Consider the following 16,124-nt stretch of genomic DNA (forward strand, 5'->3'; position numbering starts at 1 on the left):
GGTATTTTTCAGTTGGGTGCTTCTCTTGCATCTCTTTGGATTTAGGTGAAAAAGAAAAGATGATCGTATCTCTATGAGGGACAATATTCATAAAAGTAAAAAATTTTAGATAGGTGCGAAGAAATGCCCCATGAAAAACAACACGATTGGAGTCATGTGAATGTGTTTTCTCCATTTGAGTGAGACAGAAGCTGTTTCAAGATATCTAAGTCATCTCAGTTGCTGGTAACAGTAATGAAGGTGATAGTAAAGAATTCTTAAAAGGCTATCACTACAAGGACAGTAGAATTGTCAGCAGCGTTTAATATCACTTTGAGTTAAAATCTGTAAATTGGATAGACATAGCTTAGATATCCCATCAGCATCTCATTATTGAGAGAGTGGAAAATGAGTCCTCTATGAAAGAAACAGGGCAGGGTGAGCTTTCTGTCTGCTAGGAGGAGGACACAGAAAGAAGTGATTGGAATTCAGTAATGATGAATGTGTGATTTTAACTGTATGAATAGCTGATAACTTAAATGAGTCTAAAAAAAGCTACAGAAAATAGATTTTAAGTTTTTGAAGGCAAGCCTGGTAGAAGTGAAGGCAAAACCTGTTGTTGCTGGGTTTCGTTTGTCCATCTATGGAAGGGAGAACCCAAAGGTCATCTGTAACCCCAGATCCAGAGTTTAAAAGGAAGGCTGACCTGCCAATTGAGATATGGTACGACCCTGGTATCACCTGAGATTGTGCCAATAAAGACTAAGCCTTGCAAGTTGATCCTCGCTGCTGTTATTTAACCAAGGAAGCACCTTATCCAGAAGTCTGGTAGGAAATGTATAGGCTTGAGATGCAATTTATATCTCCCCGTGGCAGAGGCAGTTTTGGCTTTTTGGTTCTGTTGTTATAAATAGCGTAAAGGCTGAGCTCTTCGAAGGGTCCGTAGTTCTGCAAAACAGACAAGTGTATTCAATGGCAGTTGTCACCTTCATTATGGTTTTTGCTACATTTGAAAAGGGTTTTTTTTCTATTTTATTTATCCTCTTTATAAATGAACACTTTAATGAGTCTCTGATCAAAGGTTGTCCCTGTTCTATTCTAACAAGTGCCTGTTTTTTTTCTTACCATTCATTGCCAAGACACGTTTCACCAGCTAAGAGAAAGTGATTTAAGGCAGGTCATGACAAACTAATTATATTTGAAAGTAGTAGACAGAAAAGCTTGGATTTTAAGAATTTTTTTTTAAACTGATTTTGTTCTTGAAATGTTGGGGGGAGTGGATCTTGGATGTGGTTTCAAAGCACAGAAGTGGTGTCTGATCCCCAGAAGAGGGCTGCGCTTCCTTTTTGAGTGCTCTGGATCTGAGTTTTTCTATTTCTGTCCTGAAAAGCTTCAGGACATTCATAGTGTTTTATTTCAGGAACATTCATTTTTATTCAGGATCATTCATAGTTTCTATTCATGTGACGAGATTTTCTTTACATCAAGTAGATCCTATCGTTTTCACTCCCTTCTCTTGCATAGTTACTGGAAGTGAAGATATGTCCCACTTTAGCTAAGCTGACTAAGCCAGATTGCTTTAGTCATTGCTTGTAGAATAAGACTTTCTGTACCCTGATCTTCCTAGTAGCTGGTTTCTTAGCTAGAGCTTGAGTTCATCTTTCCTGGCCACACCACTGACTGTCCGTGGGCCGGGGCCGGGAGCAGTGCTGTAACTCTCAGAGCATCCTGCCTTTCATTATAAAATCCTCCCGTGGATCAGCTCTCTTGCCAGTGCCTTTGAGTCTTTTGAAAGGGAAAATTGCTTTTGCTAGCAACAAATTGCAGACCTCAAAAAAACCAGGACATACCTTTTTTAGAGCTTTCGCACAAGAAAAGGGCGTTATATCTGACTGTACAGTTGGCAGATCCGAATTTTAGAATGGCTGAGTTCCTTTCTTCCTCACCAAACAAAGTGAGGAATGAAAGACACAGAATAGCAGCCTTTTCCTTTTTAACCACACATGCTGATTCCACTGAGTTACATGTATGTGCTCAGACATGACCTCGATTTTTGTATCGAAATCTTCATGTCATGAACCAGCTCAGCTTTTTTTTAATGCTGTTTGGGATGTGGTCTCCACATACTTGAAAAATTCAGCATTGGTGGTTTCAGGAGGGGCAAGACCCACACAACACCCAGTGATTGCAGAAACCTGCTGTTGCTGGGGTCCATTCAACACTTGTTTTTTTACGCTAACCGTACTGCCTCCTCCACTCCAATTTTACAGTGGATTTTGCCACAGCTTTCTTCCTCGCTTTGTCCACAGCTCAGCCTTCACCTCATGCTAAAGCGAATGTTCTCACTTCTCACATTGGTGCAAACACAGTGTTTTGTCAGAAATGAAACATTTCCAGCATGTGTGGCTGTAGATGTTTGTCTTGTAAGTTGTTATGGCTATACTTTGGAGGGATACAGGAGGAATTTATTATAGGACTAATTAATTATTTCAGGCTTGCTTCTTCAAAACTAGTATTTTGTAAAAAAATTTCTTCCTTTTTCCTTGGTAAACTTTCCTGAAAAATTCCCTATATCTAACATCTGTATAAATTTAGAATGTTTTATGGGGTTGTTTCTAGCTGGGCTGAGTTGACTGTTTCAGGGTTGACCAGTAGCAAAATCTCCTAGATTTTCCACGTGGGAGTGAGATCAAGTACCACGGCGGAAAAATCTCTCTAATCTTGGTGTCAGGATTGATGCAGAGGTCGGTGCTTGCTCGCTTAGATGCGTGCCTTAAAGTGGGTCAGAAGAGAACCCCGGGGTCAGACCACTCGTGTGCGTGCCCACGTGTGGAGGGGTCTGGGGGGGGCTCTGCCGGACAGCCTGCCTGTGCAGGGCTCCCTGGGGTGCGAGTGAGGGGGTCCGTGCCACAACTGGAGTGGGGGTTGCAGCCTCAGGGCTTGCTGTGCCCAGGTGCCAGCAGCTGGGAAGACAGGGATCCACGGTCAGCTACTGGGTGGGCTGAGTGCCTGAGCCCAGCTGCTGGAGGGATCCACGCTGTACCTGTGCATGTGTAGACATTTCCCACTTTTTCAGCCTCTCCCTCTCAGAGTCTCTTGAAGCAATCGTGTCTCATTTTCCTTGAGCAGATACTCTTGGTTACACCTTGGGAGATTTGAGGCTGAAAGAAGGAACGGAAGCAGCAGAATGTCCCGGAGCGCCTTTTGGGCATGGGAAGAATCAATTAATCAGCCAGGATGTTTCACTCGAACCATTCCTTTTGTGTTTCAGCCCTGGCCCAGTGTGTCCAACCTGGCCAAGGATTTCATCGATCGTCTACTCACGGTGGACCCCAGCGACAGGATGACAGCCCTTCAGGCCTTAAAGCACCCGTGGGTGGTCAGCATGGCAGCCTCTTCCTCCATGAAGAACCTACACCGCTCCATCTCGCAAAACCTTCTCAAGAGGGCGTCTTCCCGCTGCCAGAGCACCAAGTCTGCGCAGTCCACCCGCTCCAGCCGCTCCACCAAATCCAACAAGTCGCGGCGGGTTCGGGAGCGGGAGCTGCGGGAGCTCAACCTGCGCTACCAGCAGCAGTACACTGGCTGAGCAGCGGGCCGGGACCTGCCAGGCGGCTTTCCGGGGGGGTCTTCTCCGCGGTCTAGGTGCGCAGCCCCCTTCGTGGCACGCTCACTCGGCGAGGAACATCCAGGTTCCTCCCTCTCTTCCTCCCGGGGTGTGTGTGTCCCCCCCCCCCAACCATGAGGAGGTGTCCTCCCGTGTCCCCCCGTCCCCCCCCAGCTTCGGAGGAAAGGGAACCTCATGGTGGTCATCACACCCCGCAAGCTGTGCCACCACGCAGCGGGAAACGGGGGAGCCCTTGTGGGCTCAGAGCACAGCTCAGAGCCTCGAGCAATACACAAATCAAGGAGCCACGTGGGGAGAAGAGCTCTTTCTGTAGCCCAGGAGCTTGGTTGTTCGTAGTTATTTATTAATTCCAGAGCGTTAAGTTGCTCTCACTTGCATACAAAAAAGAAAAAAGAACTCACTTTGTGTGTGTGTGCATGCACGTATGTGTGTGCACATACACATGTGGGTGTGTACATGTATTTAAAAATTACATATACACAGATTTTGAGCTGGTTTAGTCAGCCTCTGGTGCCTTTGCAGAGAAGCTGGTGTGAGTCACATGCGGTTGGAAGTAGAGTAGCTCTGACTCACCGGTGTGCTGCCCACCAGCTCCTCGTCCCGATACAGCACCGAGGAGATGCCAGACAGCAGTTTTCCCTGACGCAGCGAGGTTTCCCGTCCCCCTGATGACATCAGGGGTTTGCTCAAGCTGTGCAAGTGCTGCTCTGCAAATCGGCAAGCAGGCTGAAGTGCCGCGAGCTCTCGGGGCTGTAGTCTGATTCCTTCGATGCGGACGACGGGGTGGGTGCTCCTGGTAGAGGGGTGGGAAGGGGATCCTCGTCCTGCAGGAACTGGGACACGGAGGGATGTCTTCGGCAAGGCAGGCTTTTTGGGGGGGGGGTTCCTTGCTGTCCCCCTTGAATTATCCATCCCCTGCTTGTGGCAAGACCAGGGCCTACCATGCAAGCTTTGTTGTTCTTGCTGTGACGTGGCCCTGCCGTGCCTGTGAGCTGTTATGTGTCTTGTGCCCTTCAGGCTGGTGTTACCGACCATGTCACTTCACCAAAACTTCGATGGTTCCAGGTGTTGCTCCCCCTCTGCAGATTTTACGGGGCTCCCCTGCTTTGCATGCCCGTTCTGCCCCCAGTCTTGCTGCCCCTGCTCGGGGACAGCGAGGTGGTGGTGGGAGCTGTTGGGTTGGCCACAAATGGCTCCAGAGCATCAGGGTAGGGGCTCGAATAGCAGAGATCCAATCCTGGAGCGTCGGCAGAGATAACGCCCTGGAGAGGTTGCAGAAAATCCTTAGAGCTGTTAGGTATGTCTTAATCCAACAGGGAAAAAAGCTGCCTTTTTAGGTTTCCTTGTGCTGGATGGGTGATGTGGGGACCTCTTGGGAATGAGCTCTGGGGGGAGGAGGCGGGTGCTGTAGAGCTGAGCTTTGTGCAAGCCTGCTGAGAGATCTTCCCAGCTAGTCAGAGCAGCAGAGCGGGGCTGTTGGCACAGTCGCAGGGTGCGTTCGGCTTCTTGTGATAGCAGAGCCAAGATCCTGGAGTGAAGGTGAATGCTGGTTTTTGAAGCTTTTCATACAAAGCCCTGTGGTTTGCTTCACGCTGTGCCCTTGAAGTGCTTGCTTGGCTCTGGGCTGGAGAGGCAGGCTATGCAAGCTCAAGGGGCTGGCGAGCGTGGCCTTTCCGCCCAGGGCTGATGTCTGTGACACTGTGTTTTAGTGTCAGCAAGGTTTTAAGTGGTCGATCACATCTCCAGGGAGCTCTGACTACTGGCCACAGGCCCCATCTTGGTCAGACAACAGCAAAGCAGTGCAGCTTCAGTGGGAGAAGATTGATTTTTCTGTGTTAAGGAAAAAAAAAATAAAAAATAAATTAAAAAAAAAAGGGAATTTCTAGGGATGTGCTTCCCATCCCAAAGCTGGGATGGGCTATAACCACTGTGAGCACAGCCTTGTGCATCCAAGCATGCAATGGGGAATACAGCAAAGGAAACCTGAGGACAGCCAATATGTGTAGCAGGGATGAATTCTGAATCCTTTGCATGGTTTCATGTATTATTTCAAAAATCCTGCATCCTTTGCAGGCTGCCCTTTCTCCGAGTGGCCATCCTACCATATCACATGCAGTGTTTCTCCCACCAGCATCAACAGATACTGCAGAATTACCAAAAATTGTTTTGTTCAACTGTAGACTGGAAAAAAAAAAAACAAAAAAAAAGTTTCTTCAGCTTGTTTTACCTTCCTACGTAGTTTTCCTTGGTTTGTTACTATGAACGAGATGTGATTTGTGACAAAATAGGCAGCTTGCCACATTTTGCTTCATAAACAATTCGGTGCCCATCATATTACTGCAAACAGCTCTCCAAATGCAGCAATCACTCTAAGACAAGTGTCAGCTGGAAGATTGTTCTTGCTCTGTGCCTTAGGAGATGGCAGGCTGCTCTCGCAGGTTGCTTCTCGTTTTGAGCTGTTACTCCCGAGAGTCTTCTGCACGTTTGGAGAATTACACCCCGGCACTGCCATCTCTCTTCCATCCCGGGTGCTTTCATGGCCTTCCCCAGATTACCTTGCATGTTTGTTTTTAAAATGGGTATCTGGCCTACGTGAGGTGGTCAGACTGATGAACTGAGCCAGGACCTCTGGAACCTGCGAGCCTTCCCTCTAACCACGAGGCCATCAGAATGCCCAGGCGTTGTGCAGGTGTCTACCCGTGCTGTTCCTTCGTGCATTCTCCTCCTAGGGCTGGGATAAATGAGGTCAGGCTCATTTATCTGGTCTGGCCAGGCTTGTTTCTCCACCTTCACAAAACAGAACAAGAATATTCTCATCTGTAGCATTTCTTGCTTCGTTGCTCTTTTCAGCAATTGGTTTTTCACCAGGAAAATTTCAGAGCGATGTCACTGGTGGCGAGTGTGGGCTGGAATATGTTTTGGGAAGTGTGAGATGTTGCTGTAGAAGTTCCTGACAGTGTCACTTTTCTGTGGTGATACTCTGTGCCTGGGAGGGAAACTGTTAGAAGGGAGGATCCTTCACATACGTGAGCAGAACTGCGTAGCTGCAGCCTGCCTCTTTGGGCTGTGGGGATGTTTGTGGTCCTCAGGTATCCTGCTGCTAGGGAATTGCACCAGAGAGGACCAAGTCCAACCCAGAAGGGGCTTTGGCTTTTCTAGAAAAATAACCCTAATTCTCTTTACAAATGCAGTGTTTTCTCGTTTGCGTGGAAAAATCAACATAAATGTGGGGAAAAAAATCTTCATGGGGTTTTCTTCCATCATTTGATTATAACACTCTTGGCTCAATCCCTCTTCTTTTTCTAAATTCAATATTTGCAGGAACTCTTATACCCAGACAGTAACATGTGTGGGCAGAGGGGAGACGAGCAGAGCGCTGGCCAAGTGTCCCTTGGAGTCCTCTGTGGCCTTTCTGTTTTCACTCTGTCTGGAAAGCTGTGATGGTCCAAATGCTATGTTGCAAGGTCCAGCTTAAGAGCAGTTCCTCATGTGTTTTTATCCTTGCAGTTGTGGAGCGTTTTCAGCTGGGTCTGGTGGGGGGGACAGGTGAAGTGCTGTAATTTTGAGCCATAGTTCAGGTGCCTTCCAATCTGTCCTCTAAGAATCTCTTCACTGTGAATTATCTCGATCATCTGTCTTCATATATATTCCATAGGAGCATCTCAGTGCTTGGTTTGTCTTAAATCTCAGGAGTTTATACTTTTCAGGGGCGCCTTGTTCGGGGATTTTAGAAGCTAAAATCTCTCTGCGATGTTTTTTCTGCTCTTCTGTTTTAATTGTTAAAACCTTCTTGTTTGGCTCTTAATGGTGGTTCTTTATCTGGCTCACAGGGGTTTTTAGAAGGCTTCCTTTGGTACTGAATTAGCCAGGAGGACGCAGATAACAAATGCACGTTCCAGACCATTGCTGAGTTGCGGTCTTGAGGTTGGCTGGAGTGCGAGTCTCAAGAGCACTTTTGTTCAGGCTGTGAAAATGAAGTTGGAATGACACCTAGTGGCAAACTGTAACGTGTCCTTGTCCAAGCACAGCCCTCTTCTAGTTACGTTCCCACCGTTCCTGGGGGAGATGCTCTTACAAAGAGGAATCTGGGTTTGGTGCGCTGAGGGATGGTCTTGGACCACACCTGCAGTCTTAGATGTTCAGCAGCCTCCTCAGCGTGGCACCTCTTTCTCCCACGCTGATCCCAAAGGGCAGCATTTTAGCCCACGCGTGAGTCCCGCTGGAAGGGGTGCTGAATGCTGGGGCAGGGACACGTGCGACCAACCCCCAGTGTCTCGAGGAGATTATTCACCAGCACCCTGCCTCGGGGAGACATCTTAGGGGACGCTAGGAGAAAGCGAAGCCTAAAGATGCCGAGGCTGGCGTCGGTAGGTTCGGGACTTCCTCACATCATGAGACACGATGGAGCAGCTCAGGGCGGTGCTTCCCAGCGTGTTCTGTTTCAGGGAAATGCAGATTTAAGGAATAAAGGGAATTCTCGTTGTTTGTCTATTGGAACTTAGCGGCACTGTGTAAAACAATCCCATCATTTTGTCCTGGGAGTTTGGCTGCTCTCTTGGAGAAGAGAATTACGTCTTCAAAGAACATGGCCTGTTGATTCCTTGATTTTTTTTTTTTTTTTTTTTTTTTTTGGATGGTCATTGGAAATGGATGTGAAAAGGTCTTCCAGAAATAACACTAGGAGGTCTACAGACTTGCATCAGATTTTTGTGTGTGTAATGTATTTTTCTATGCATTTTGCTAAAACAGCAATTACTTGTCCACGTTTAATTTCTTTTAACCCTTCTCAAGCTTCTTAAAAACTACCGCGTCAACCCAGTGGCGGTAGAAACCCCCCTTGTTTCAATCCAGAACTCTGTGCTGTTCAACCCTGAGGTTGTGAGAGTGTCCAGATGCTCCTTGCCAGTTCCTGGACCGCGTTGTGCTTGGAAACGCAGAGCTGTACGTGTGGGACAGCTTTACAGCCTCGCCAGGGGTGTAAGCCCAGACAGCAAGGCTCTGGCGTGGGTACTGGTGTGGAAACCAGCTGCAGTGTAGGGCCGGCCTTACATATTTGGTTTGGAAACAATAAACCCTCAAACTCTTAACTTTGGAATTTGGGTATGTCCTCCTTTTAGGTCAGATTTTTTTCTGCTCTGGTCATTTACATTCTTTCTTATACCCAGCTCCATTTCTCAATGCTGTTTTCTAGCCGGGTGTTTGGCTGAAGTACTGGCGTAGTCAACTTTTATGTGATGCACAAACTGGAATGGGAGTTACGCTAAACTCAGTTACTGGGCAGCAACTTTGGCTTTGGCTCTGCTGGAGCCTTCGTGGGACCCGGAGCAAGGCAGAAGCACCCGTATGGTGCCTTGCAGGTGGGAGAAGGCTCCCTTTGAGGACCCTGCAGCGCAGGCTCAGCTCAAGCTGATCGGGTGCAACGTAGGACAACCAGTGCTTGGCTGTTACAGACTCTGTGGGGCCATATTCCTGTTTTAAATGATGATACTAAAGATTTTGGAGGGGTTGAGGCGGGGTAAATTCAAATCTCAATTGTTTGACTTAATTTAGTTTTCGAAATGATGAAAAGCAACGCGGGGGTGGTGTTGGGGCAGGGAGGGGATCACACCCTCTGGAAGAGTTCTGTTCCCTGGCCGCGGTGTATTCCAGATGAGCCCTTGGATTTGCAGGGAGGGTGGTGGTGTCCTGGCCTCTCACCAGCTCGGCTTCATCCCAGAAAATATCACAAAGTGCCTGTACCGCTCGGTGCCGGATACCCAGCCCCAAGTTGCCTACACCACTCTCGGGGGGGTTTTTGGTGCTTTTTTTTTTTTTGACCACTCAGTCTACTCTTTCAGCCTGGATTAAGAACGTAGCTCTTGGGTGCTCCCGAGGCAGGTGCCTGCATGTCAGCTGTGCCTTATTCTTCAGTAAATTTGCCCAAAAAAAAAAAAAAAAAAAAAAAAAAAAAAAGTGAAGCAGCAGGGATGCGCGGTGGCGATGACGTTATGGAGTTCGGTGCCTCCCACCCTCGGTGTCCCTGTGGTGGAGGGATCACAGGAGGCAAGGGGCTGCTGCCTGCCTGGTGACAGTTTTTTTTTTTCCTTCTGCTGTCCTCCCCTGCACCGTGACACTGTAGCTCACCCGTGCGCGACGGGCACGCCGCCGCTCGCTGCTCTTGCGAATGCCGTTGCGCTGTGCTCGTGCGCTGCACGTGGAGATCCACAGCCCCGGCGCGGGGCACTGAAAAGGAGCCGCTCCTGCGAGCACGCCCAGATGCCGTGAGTTTTCCCGTTGCATTTCGCTACGGAAAGACACCTCCCGGGAAGCTCTCGGGACCGGAGGTCGTCCGGCACTTGCTGTTATTTTTGGTCGCCAAATTTCCGGTGCTGGGTTGGAACGGTTTGGAAGTAACTCCGGTCGCATCCCGCCTGTCTCCTAACGGGGCTGTTTTGAGAAGCATCCAGATCTGTGACTTACTTTTCAAGTCCTGTCGTTACACTAAGGACTGTCTTGTAGGATGAGGTCTGAACCATTGTAATTAGTCTGTAACATTCCGATTAGAGTGTACAGAATTATTTATTTTGTGTACTCGGTCTGCTAAACATGTAAATGTATTCTGTGTACCCCACTGCTCTGCTGTCATTACTTCTGGCTGGTGGATCTGCACATGGGCTTGACTGCTGAAAGGCACTGCTTTCTGGCAAGTGAGTAAGCGCGTGGAAAGCCAGGAGCTGCTCACCCCTCTCACATGTTCTTGGAGCACAGCAAGAAGGGACCAAAGTGCCCGTAAAAGAGTTTGTTAAGTTTCTTGAAGGCAGCTTCCAGGCCAGAAGCTGCCTGAGGGAGACTTTATGCAGGGCTGGGATGTCCACGGGGATGCTCTGGGTGAGCCAGGCACTCAGCCTCTTGCTGGAAGGCAGGATTCGGAGGCTGAACAGGCACTTTGGGACATTTTGTTCACTTTTCTTTGGCTGCAAAGTGGCAAACAGGGCCAGAGAAATACCCTGGTTATCCCACAGCAGCTCTCTCCGGTTTCACTCTGAGCAGCTTTTATGGGTGAAGAGGAAAACCTGTAAGATCAAGGGGAAAAATCAAGGAAAAAAACCACCTCTTGTCAACCAGGTCCTCCGGGAAGGGAGGTGATTTTTCAGGGGCGAGGGACCCAGTCCAGCAGTGCCAGGGGTGACAGTGACCTGATCACACGGAGCGAGCGACCCGTCGTGCTGCAGTCGATGAGTTCCCGTCGGAAGCTCCGTGTGGCCACCAGTTCCTTCTGCCCGTGTGGCCCGTCCCCACAGCCCTGACATTCAACTGTCTTTCAAGTCACGAAAGCCAAAACCGGAATGTCCTGCTTTCACGGGACGGGTCTTATTTCAGGTACCACAGAGTGAAAGCACACTCCAAATGTCACAGCAGGCTGGTGGCACTGGTGTGTACTGGGCGCAGCTGCTACTGCCGGCCCCAGGGGAGATTTGCAAGGAGCTCAGCCCCCGTGCCCCTCTCCCCTGCGTCCCGGGTGAGGCTTCCCAAGGCAGGGGAACCTGAGCCAGCAGCTTTTCTGGGGTTTCTCTGCCAGCCCCAGCTCCCTGCTGTAAGTTTGCTCCAGTTGCTCTTGCTCCCTGCAGAGCCGACCACTAAACGAAGCTAAATTTTATCCAACCAAACTAAAACTTATCAGCCCTGGGCTGTATTTGAGCAGCTTTTCTGGGGTTTGGTGTTTTTTTTTATTTGTTGTTTTTTTGGCTTTTTTTAAACTCAAGCATATGGGCCCAACTATCTGTCTTTACCCTCTGTTCATGAGCCATGGGTATGTGTCTGTGTAGCATCGTGCTTTCTTTGCAACTGCTTGGTAGAGAGTGATTGCAGTATTTTGCGGCCTGTGATTCACAAAGCAAAGGTTTTATATCACATTCACATCTCTGGTAAAGTTAAAAAAAAAAAAAAAACATACCTCAGTTGGGATGGTCTGATCTTCCTCCTCTCCTCAGTGTCCTTGTGACCGGCTCTATTTGGAGCTGCCAGGAACCAGGTTTTAATTCATTGACCATGTGTGAACACAAGATTTTTTTTTTTTTTTTTTTTTTTTGCACCTGCCATTGTCTCAGGAACCTGTTCGGGTGAAAACATTGCTTGCTTCTGAAAACCTGTCACCTGGCCTTGAATTTTGTTCCCAGCTTCAGATTTTCCTTTGGGTCGGCCTCGAGTTTCCCACCGTTACCTGGCAAACCCGCGCATGTGAAGCAGCGTGCTGGTCTCCAGCTGCCCCCTCCCACCTTCCCGAAGAGCCGGAGCTGCTGCTGGCTTTTCTCCCTTTCAGCTCTGTGTTCCCAAGCTGTTACACAAGTTACAGCTTCAAATCGCAGGCGAGGATCTTTTAAGCACCCACGCAGCCACCAGCGCCCACCCTCCATCGCAAGCCAAGAGGCGCTTGCTCGTGCTGAGCCTGGGGAGCTCCACGGTCCCTTTCCCGGGGGAGCTGATGGTGGTGGGACCAGCTGGTGCTGGAAACCTGTCGCGGTTTAGGCCTGATTGACAGCCAACCACAATGCAGCACCTCTCTCTCCCTTCCCCTCCGGCAATGAGAAGGGACAGAGAGCCAGGCTTGGGGTTCAAGATAGGACTGGGATGGGGGAAAATCCCCCTTTTATGATCACGAGCAAAAGGCAGACTCGTTAGGGGAAGAAAAAAAAAAACCATACATTTATTACAGACACTAACAACACCTAACAGAGTAGGACAGTGAGAAGCATTGCCACGTCTTGAGAACACCTTCCCCCCACCCCTCCCTTCTTCCCGGGCTCAGCTCTGGTCCCGATATCTCTACCTCCTCCCCCAGTGGCGCAGGGGCAGGGAATGGGGGGTGCAGTCAGTGCTGCCACTTCCTTCATCTTCGGTGAGGGGAGTGTCCGGAACTTGTTCCCCCCTGCTCCATCGTGGTCCCCCTCTCACAGGAGACAGTCCTCCACAAACTTTCTCTGACTTGAATTCCTCCCACGGGCCGCAGCGTTCCCCACACTGCTCCGTCATGGGTCACTAACTTCCTCCGGCTGGATTCCCTCCCACGGCTGCAGCCCTTCCCGAGCTGCTCCGGCGTGGGACTGCCCCGCATGCTGCAATCCTCCCAGTGCTGAATTACAGCAGCGGGGCTGCCTTTTCCCATGAGACCCCGGCCTTCTTTGGGCACAGAACCTTGATCAGCCGAGCAGGAACAACAGGCCATAATTCAATGTCTGCTCCACCGTAGATCTCCATGGGTGGCGGGGGGGGGCCGCCCTGCCGTCTCCCCACAGGGTACAGGGGGGTCTCTGCTCCGGCACACCTCCCCCCTCCTTTCTTCCTCCGTTCCCCCACTGACCTTGGTGTTCACACAGCTGCCGCAGCTCCTCCTCACCAGTCCCACTGCCCGTCACCACGTCCCTTCTTAAATACGTTATCGCAGAGGCGCAGCAGATTGGCTCAATTTTCCAAACAGAGGTGGAGCTGACGTGGAGCTGGGGGAGCTTCGAGAAGCTTCTCACAGGGGGCTGCCCCGATAGCCCCCTCCCCTGCCACCAAAAACTCCACCACTCACTCAACCCAGGACAAAACCTTTGCGATGGGGTCAGGTGGCAAGGCCGTCACAGCGAGCATCACCCCCCCCCCCCAACGCTGCGGTGGTCTCTGGGCTGGTGCCAGGCTTGAAGACCCCCCCCCCCCCCCCTTCCCCGAGCCACAGCCAGCCCTGCTCCCCGCTCTGCCTGTGCATCATGGCCTTTGCACCTTCCCAGCTGGGCACCGAGCTCCAGCTCTGGGGGAGGTGCTGGGATCAGGAGGGGAGCGCCCTACCACAGGGTGCCCCAGGCTTCCCCCCCGGCCCCGGGTCTGCATCGCGGGAGGAAAGGAGCCAGAGGCAGCGGTTGGCACAAAAATGCTAACGCTTTATTAGGAGGTGGGGGGTGCCTTGCTTCCAGCTCAGCTGAGCTCACCGTGCCGGGAGCAGCGCCTGGCGAAGGGATCCCTCCGGGCCCGGCTCTATCCCTGAGCGACAATTTGGTTGATCCAGTTTCGGAACAGGCTGACGCGGGTGTAGACGGCCGGCATGCGCACGTTGCAGTTGCTGTTTCCGAAGGAGACGATGCCGATCAAGGTCCAGGTGCTCCCAGTCTGGTACACCAGAGGTCCGCCAGAGTCACCCTGGGGAGGAAAACCCCTCTTGCTTAGTGGGCCCAGCGCCTGCTCCAAACTGGTCCCTGCCACCCTGGGCACCTGGGTCACGGCCAGGTGCTACGCCTTAAATCTCTGGCTTTACGGAGGCGAGACCCCACGTGTTGTCGTCCTCCTCCCTCCCTGGGGTGCAGCGGGGGGTTCAGCTCCTTACCTGGCAGGAGGAGGCACCGGCCCCGCCGGCACAGAGCATGGAGTTGGTGATGCGGTTGCCCCAGTACTGCATGCACTGGCTCGTGGAGATCAAGGGCAGGGTTACCTGCTGCAGGCGCGTCGCCAAGGCTTGGGCTAGGGGGAAAAAAAGCACCGTTAAATCGCCCTGGCGCTGGCGGGTCCTCAGGGACCTGCGGGAGCGCCCGGGCACCCTGGGGCAAGCTCCCCAAACACAGGGGTTGCTGCCATGCGAGGCGCTTTCCCCCTCCATGCCGACGTGCCCCCTCTTTCCTCGGGCGAGCAAAGGCAAGCTTGGGCCCGTGCACGGTCATCCCTCGCCTCTGCACGCGCCTACGCCCGTGCGCCTGCCCCAACGCGCGCGTCCGCACGCTTCTCTGCACCCAGACGGGGTGACTCCACCGCCCAGCTCCCCCCTCCTCACATGCACACGAGGCGTCCCCCCAATCCAGGGGCACCCCCGGACCCTGCAGACACCCCCCCCCAGCCCAGGGAGGGACGGCAGCCCTCCCCGAGGCTGCGGCTCTACGTACAGTTGGGGTTGGTGCGTCCCCAGCCGGTGGTGACGCAGGGGAGGTTGGTGGGCAGAGCCAGGTTGGGGGGGGGCAGGCAGACGGGGGACACGCTGGGGCCCAGCTGGGCGGGCGAGGAGAGTTTCAGCAGGGTGATGTCGTTGTTGAAGGTGTTGGGGTTCCAGTTGGGGTTCGTGATGGCCTGCCGAGAAAGACAGGAAGGCTTCATCCCCGCCCGCCGGGAGCAGCCGCGGTGCAGAGCTGCAGCCCCGTCCCAGGACAGCGGCCGCGTCAGCTTGGCTCACCCTGGACACGGTCTTCACTTGAATGGACTCCGAGTTGGAGCGGAGGTCGTATTCCCCGAGGACGACGACGTGGGAGTACGGGCTGCGAGAGGTAAAGTGAGTCAGGGGGGACGCGTGGCGGCCCCCACGGGGGGGTGGGAGCCGCACCGGGCGCGCTGCACTGTGTGCCCAAGGGAAGCCACCGTGGGCACAGCCGAGGAGGGAGCCGGGGTTCCTCGGGTGCTGGCCTTTGGGCCCGTCCCAAGAGCTGCTTGGCGACGGCCAGTGCTCCCCGAGCCCCTGTCCCCTCCCGGTCTGGGCCAGGCCGGGCCTCGCTCCTCACTTGAAATTGCAGTGGGCAGCTGTGACGACCCAGTTCTGGTTGATCAAGGAGCCGCCACAAAAGTGGGATCCCGAACGGGTCTGGAGGGGAAAGAGGGAGGAAGAGCTGGGGCTGGGCAGGCAGAGCTCCCCTCCCTGCTCGCCGTGCCACTGCGGGGCGCGGGGGCTGCCCGGGGAGCGGGACGGTGCCGTACCTGCAGGGACACCTGCCAGGGCCACGAGCCGGGCACCGCGTTCTGCCCGTTGATGATCCTCTCGCTGTAGTGCACCGAGGGGCTGACGGCGGGCACCCCGCAGCCTGCGGGAGAGGAAAAAGGGCACAAGGGTGACCCCGGAAAGCTCAGGCACCCGTGGCTCGGTGTCACTGTCCCCAGGGTGCCCCGGTCCCGCTGCCCCCCCGAGGTACATCCCCATGGCTCTGGGCAGCACTTACCTGAAACGGTGCTGGCAAGGGCCAGGCAGGCAACTGCCCACAGAAACGCCATCCTGGCAGGACAGTACCGTGTCCCCAGGGCCACGAGCTTTATAGCAGCCGGGAGCCACGTGGCTCGTAGCCAGGCAGGGCAAGGTCCCCCCTGCCACCTTCTGCCAGCTGCGGGCAGCCAGTGACGGGCCAAACCTGGCACCCACCTTGTCCCACGCAAGCGGGGACGCGGGAACGTGCTGCCAGAAGGCCCCCGGGGTGCCTGGGCTACTGCTGTAACGAGTTGTGTCAGTACTTAACAGCAGCCTGCGGAGCTGGAGGGGTGGGGGGAGCACCCCAAGGCTGTGGGGGGGGGCACGCGGGGGGCTGCTTGTGATCACACAGCTGGGGGAGCAGTGGGGCTGGACGGCAGCGCCTGGGGTGTGGGAGGTCACCCCGTCCCCGGGGCCCGTTTCAGATCCGTTTGGCACCAGAGCTGTTTTCCCTTGTGGCTGTGATGCCCTTGGCCTGGGACATCACTGGTCCCAGCTGGCCCTTCCCAGGGCCACCCCTTGAACCCCGGCCCTGGTGCAGGTGAGCCTGTCCCAGGGAGCCAGCGG

General features: G+C 53.0%; 2 protein-coding genes across 5 annotated transcripts in view; one reads left to right on the forward strand and one right to left on the reverse strand.

The window, feature by feature from the left end:
* The window catches only part of PSKH1 (protein serine kinase H1), a 37,419-nt gene extending 27,202 nt beyond the window's left edge, over positions 1-10,217 (forward strand). For all 3 annotated transcript variants that reach the window (XM_042797537.1, XM_042797538.1, XM_032985346.2), the window contains one exon: positions 3,251-10,217. In XM_042797537.1, coding sequence (XP_042653471.1) covers positions 3,251-3,568 — 318 coding nt within the window. In that variant the 3' untranslated portion in view covers positions 3,569-10,217. The remainder of the gene's footprint in view (positions 1-3,250) is intronic.
* Positions 10,218-13,485: 3,268 nt separating this feature from the next.
* CTRL (chymotrypsin like) lies at positions 13,486-15,594 on the reverse strand. 2 transcript variants are annotated; one of them, XM_042797582.1, is made up of 7 exons: positions 15,535-15,588; positions 15,296-15,399; positions 15,103-15,182; positions 14,781-14,862; positions 14,497-14,677; positions 13,947-14,080; positions 13,486-13,762 (listed from the first exon to the last, which is right to left on the reverse strand). In XM_042797582.1, the coding sequence occupies exons 1-7, from the start codon at positions 15,584-15,586 to the stop codon at positions 13,601-13,603; spliced, it is 795 nt and encodes a 264-aa protein (XP_042653516.1). In that variant the 5' UTR covers positions 15,587-15,588; the 3' UTR covers positions 13,486-13,600. The 2 variants fall into 2 exon arrangements, with proteins under 2 accessions (XP_042653516.1, XP_042653515.1); XM_042797581.1 differs by having other exon boundaries at positions 15,296-15,594.
* Between the last annotated feature and the right edge of the window lie 530 nt (positions 15,595-16,124).

The sequence above is a fragment of the Tyto alba genome, unplaced genomic scaffold, assembly GCF_018691265.1.
Source record: "Tyto alba isolate M040663 unplaced genomic scaffold, T.alba_DEE_v4.0 Super-Scaffold_26, whole genome shotgun sequence".
NCBI lineage: Eukaryota > Metazoa > Chordata > Aves > Strigiformes > Tytonidae > Tyto > Tyto alba.

What these genes read in the sequence shown, in the direction of transcription:
- CTRL (XM_042797581.1), bottom strand. Translation starts at nt 15,586, where the DNA reads ATGGCGTTTCTGTGGGCAGTTGCCTGCCTGGCCCTTGCCAGCACCGTT. An exon ending in CCTGGCAGGTGTCCCTGCAG is followed by an intron (nt 15,183 to 15,295) that starts GTACGGCACCGT and finishes TTTCCCCTCCAG; the next exon opens with ACCCGTTCGGGATCCCACTT. An exon ending in GCTGCCCACTGCAATTTCAA is followed by an intron (nt 14,863 to 15,102) that starts GTGAGGAGCGAG and finishes TACCTCTCGCAG; the next exon opens with CCCGTACTCCCACGTCGTCG.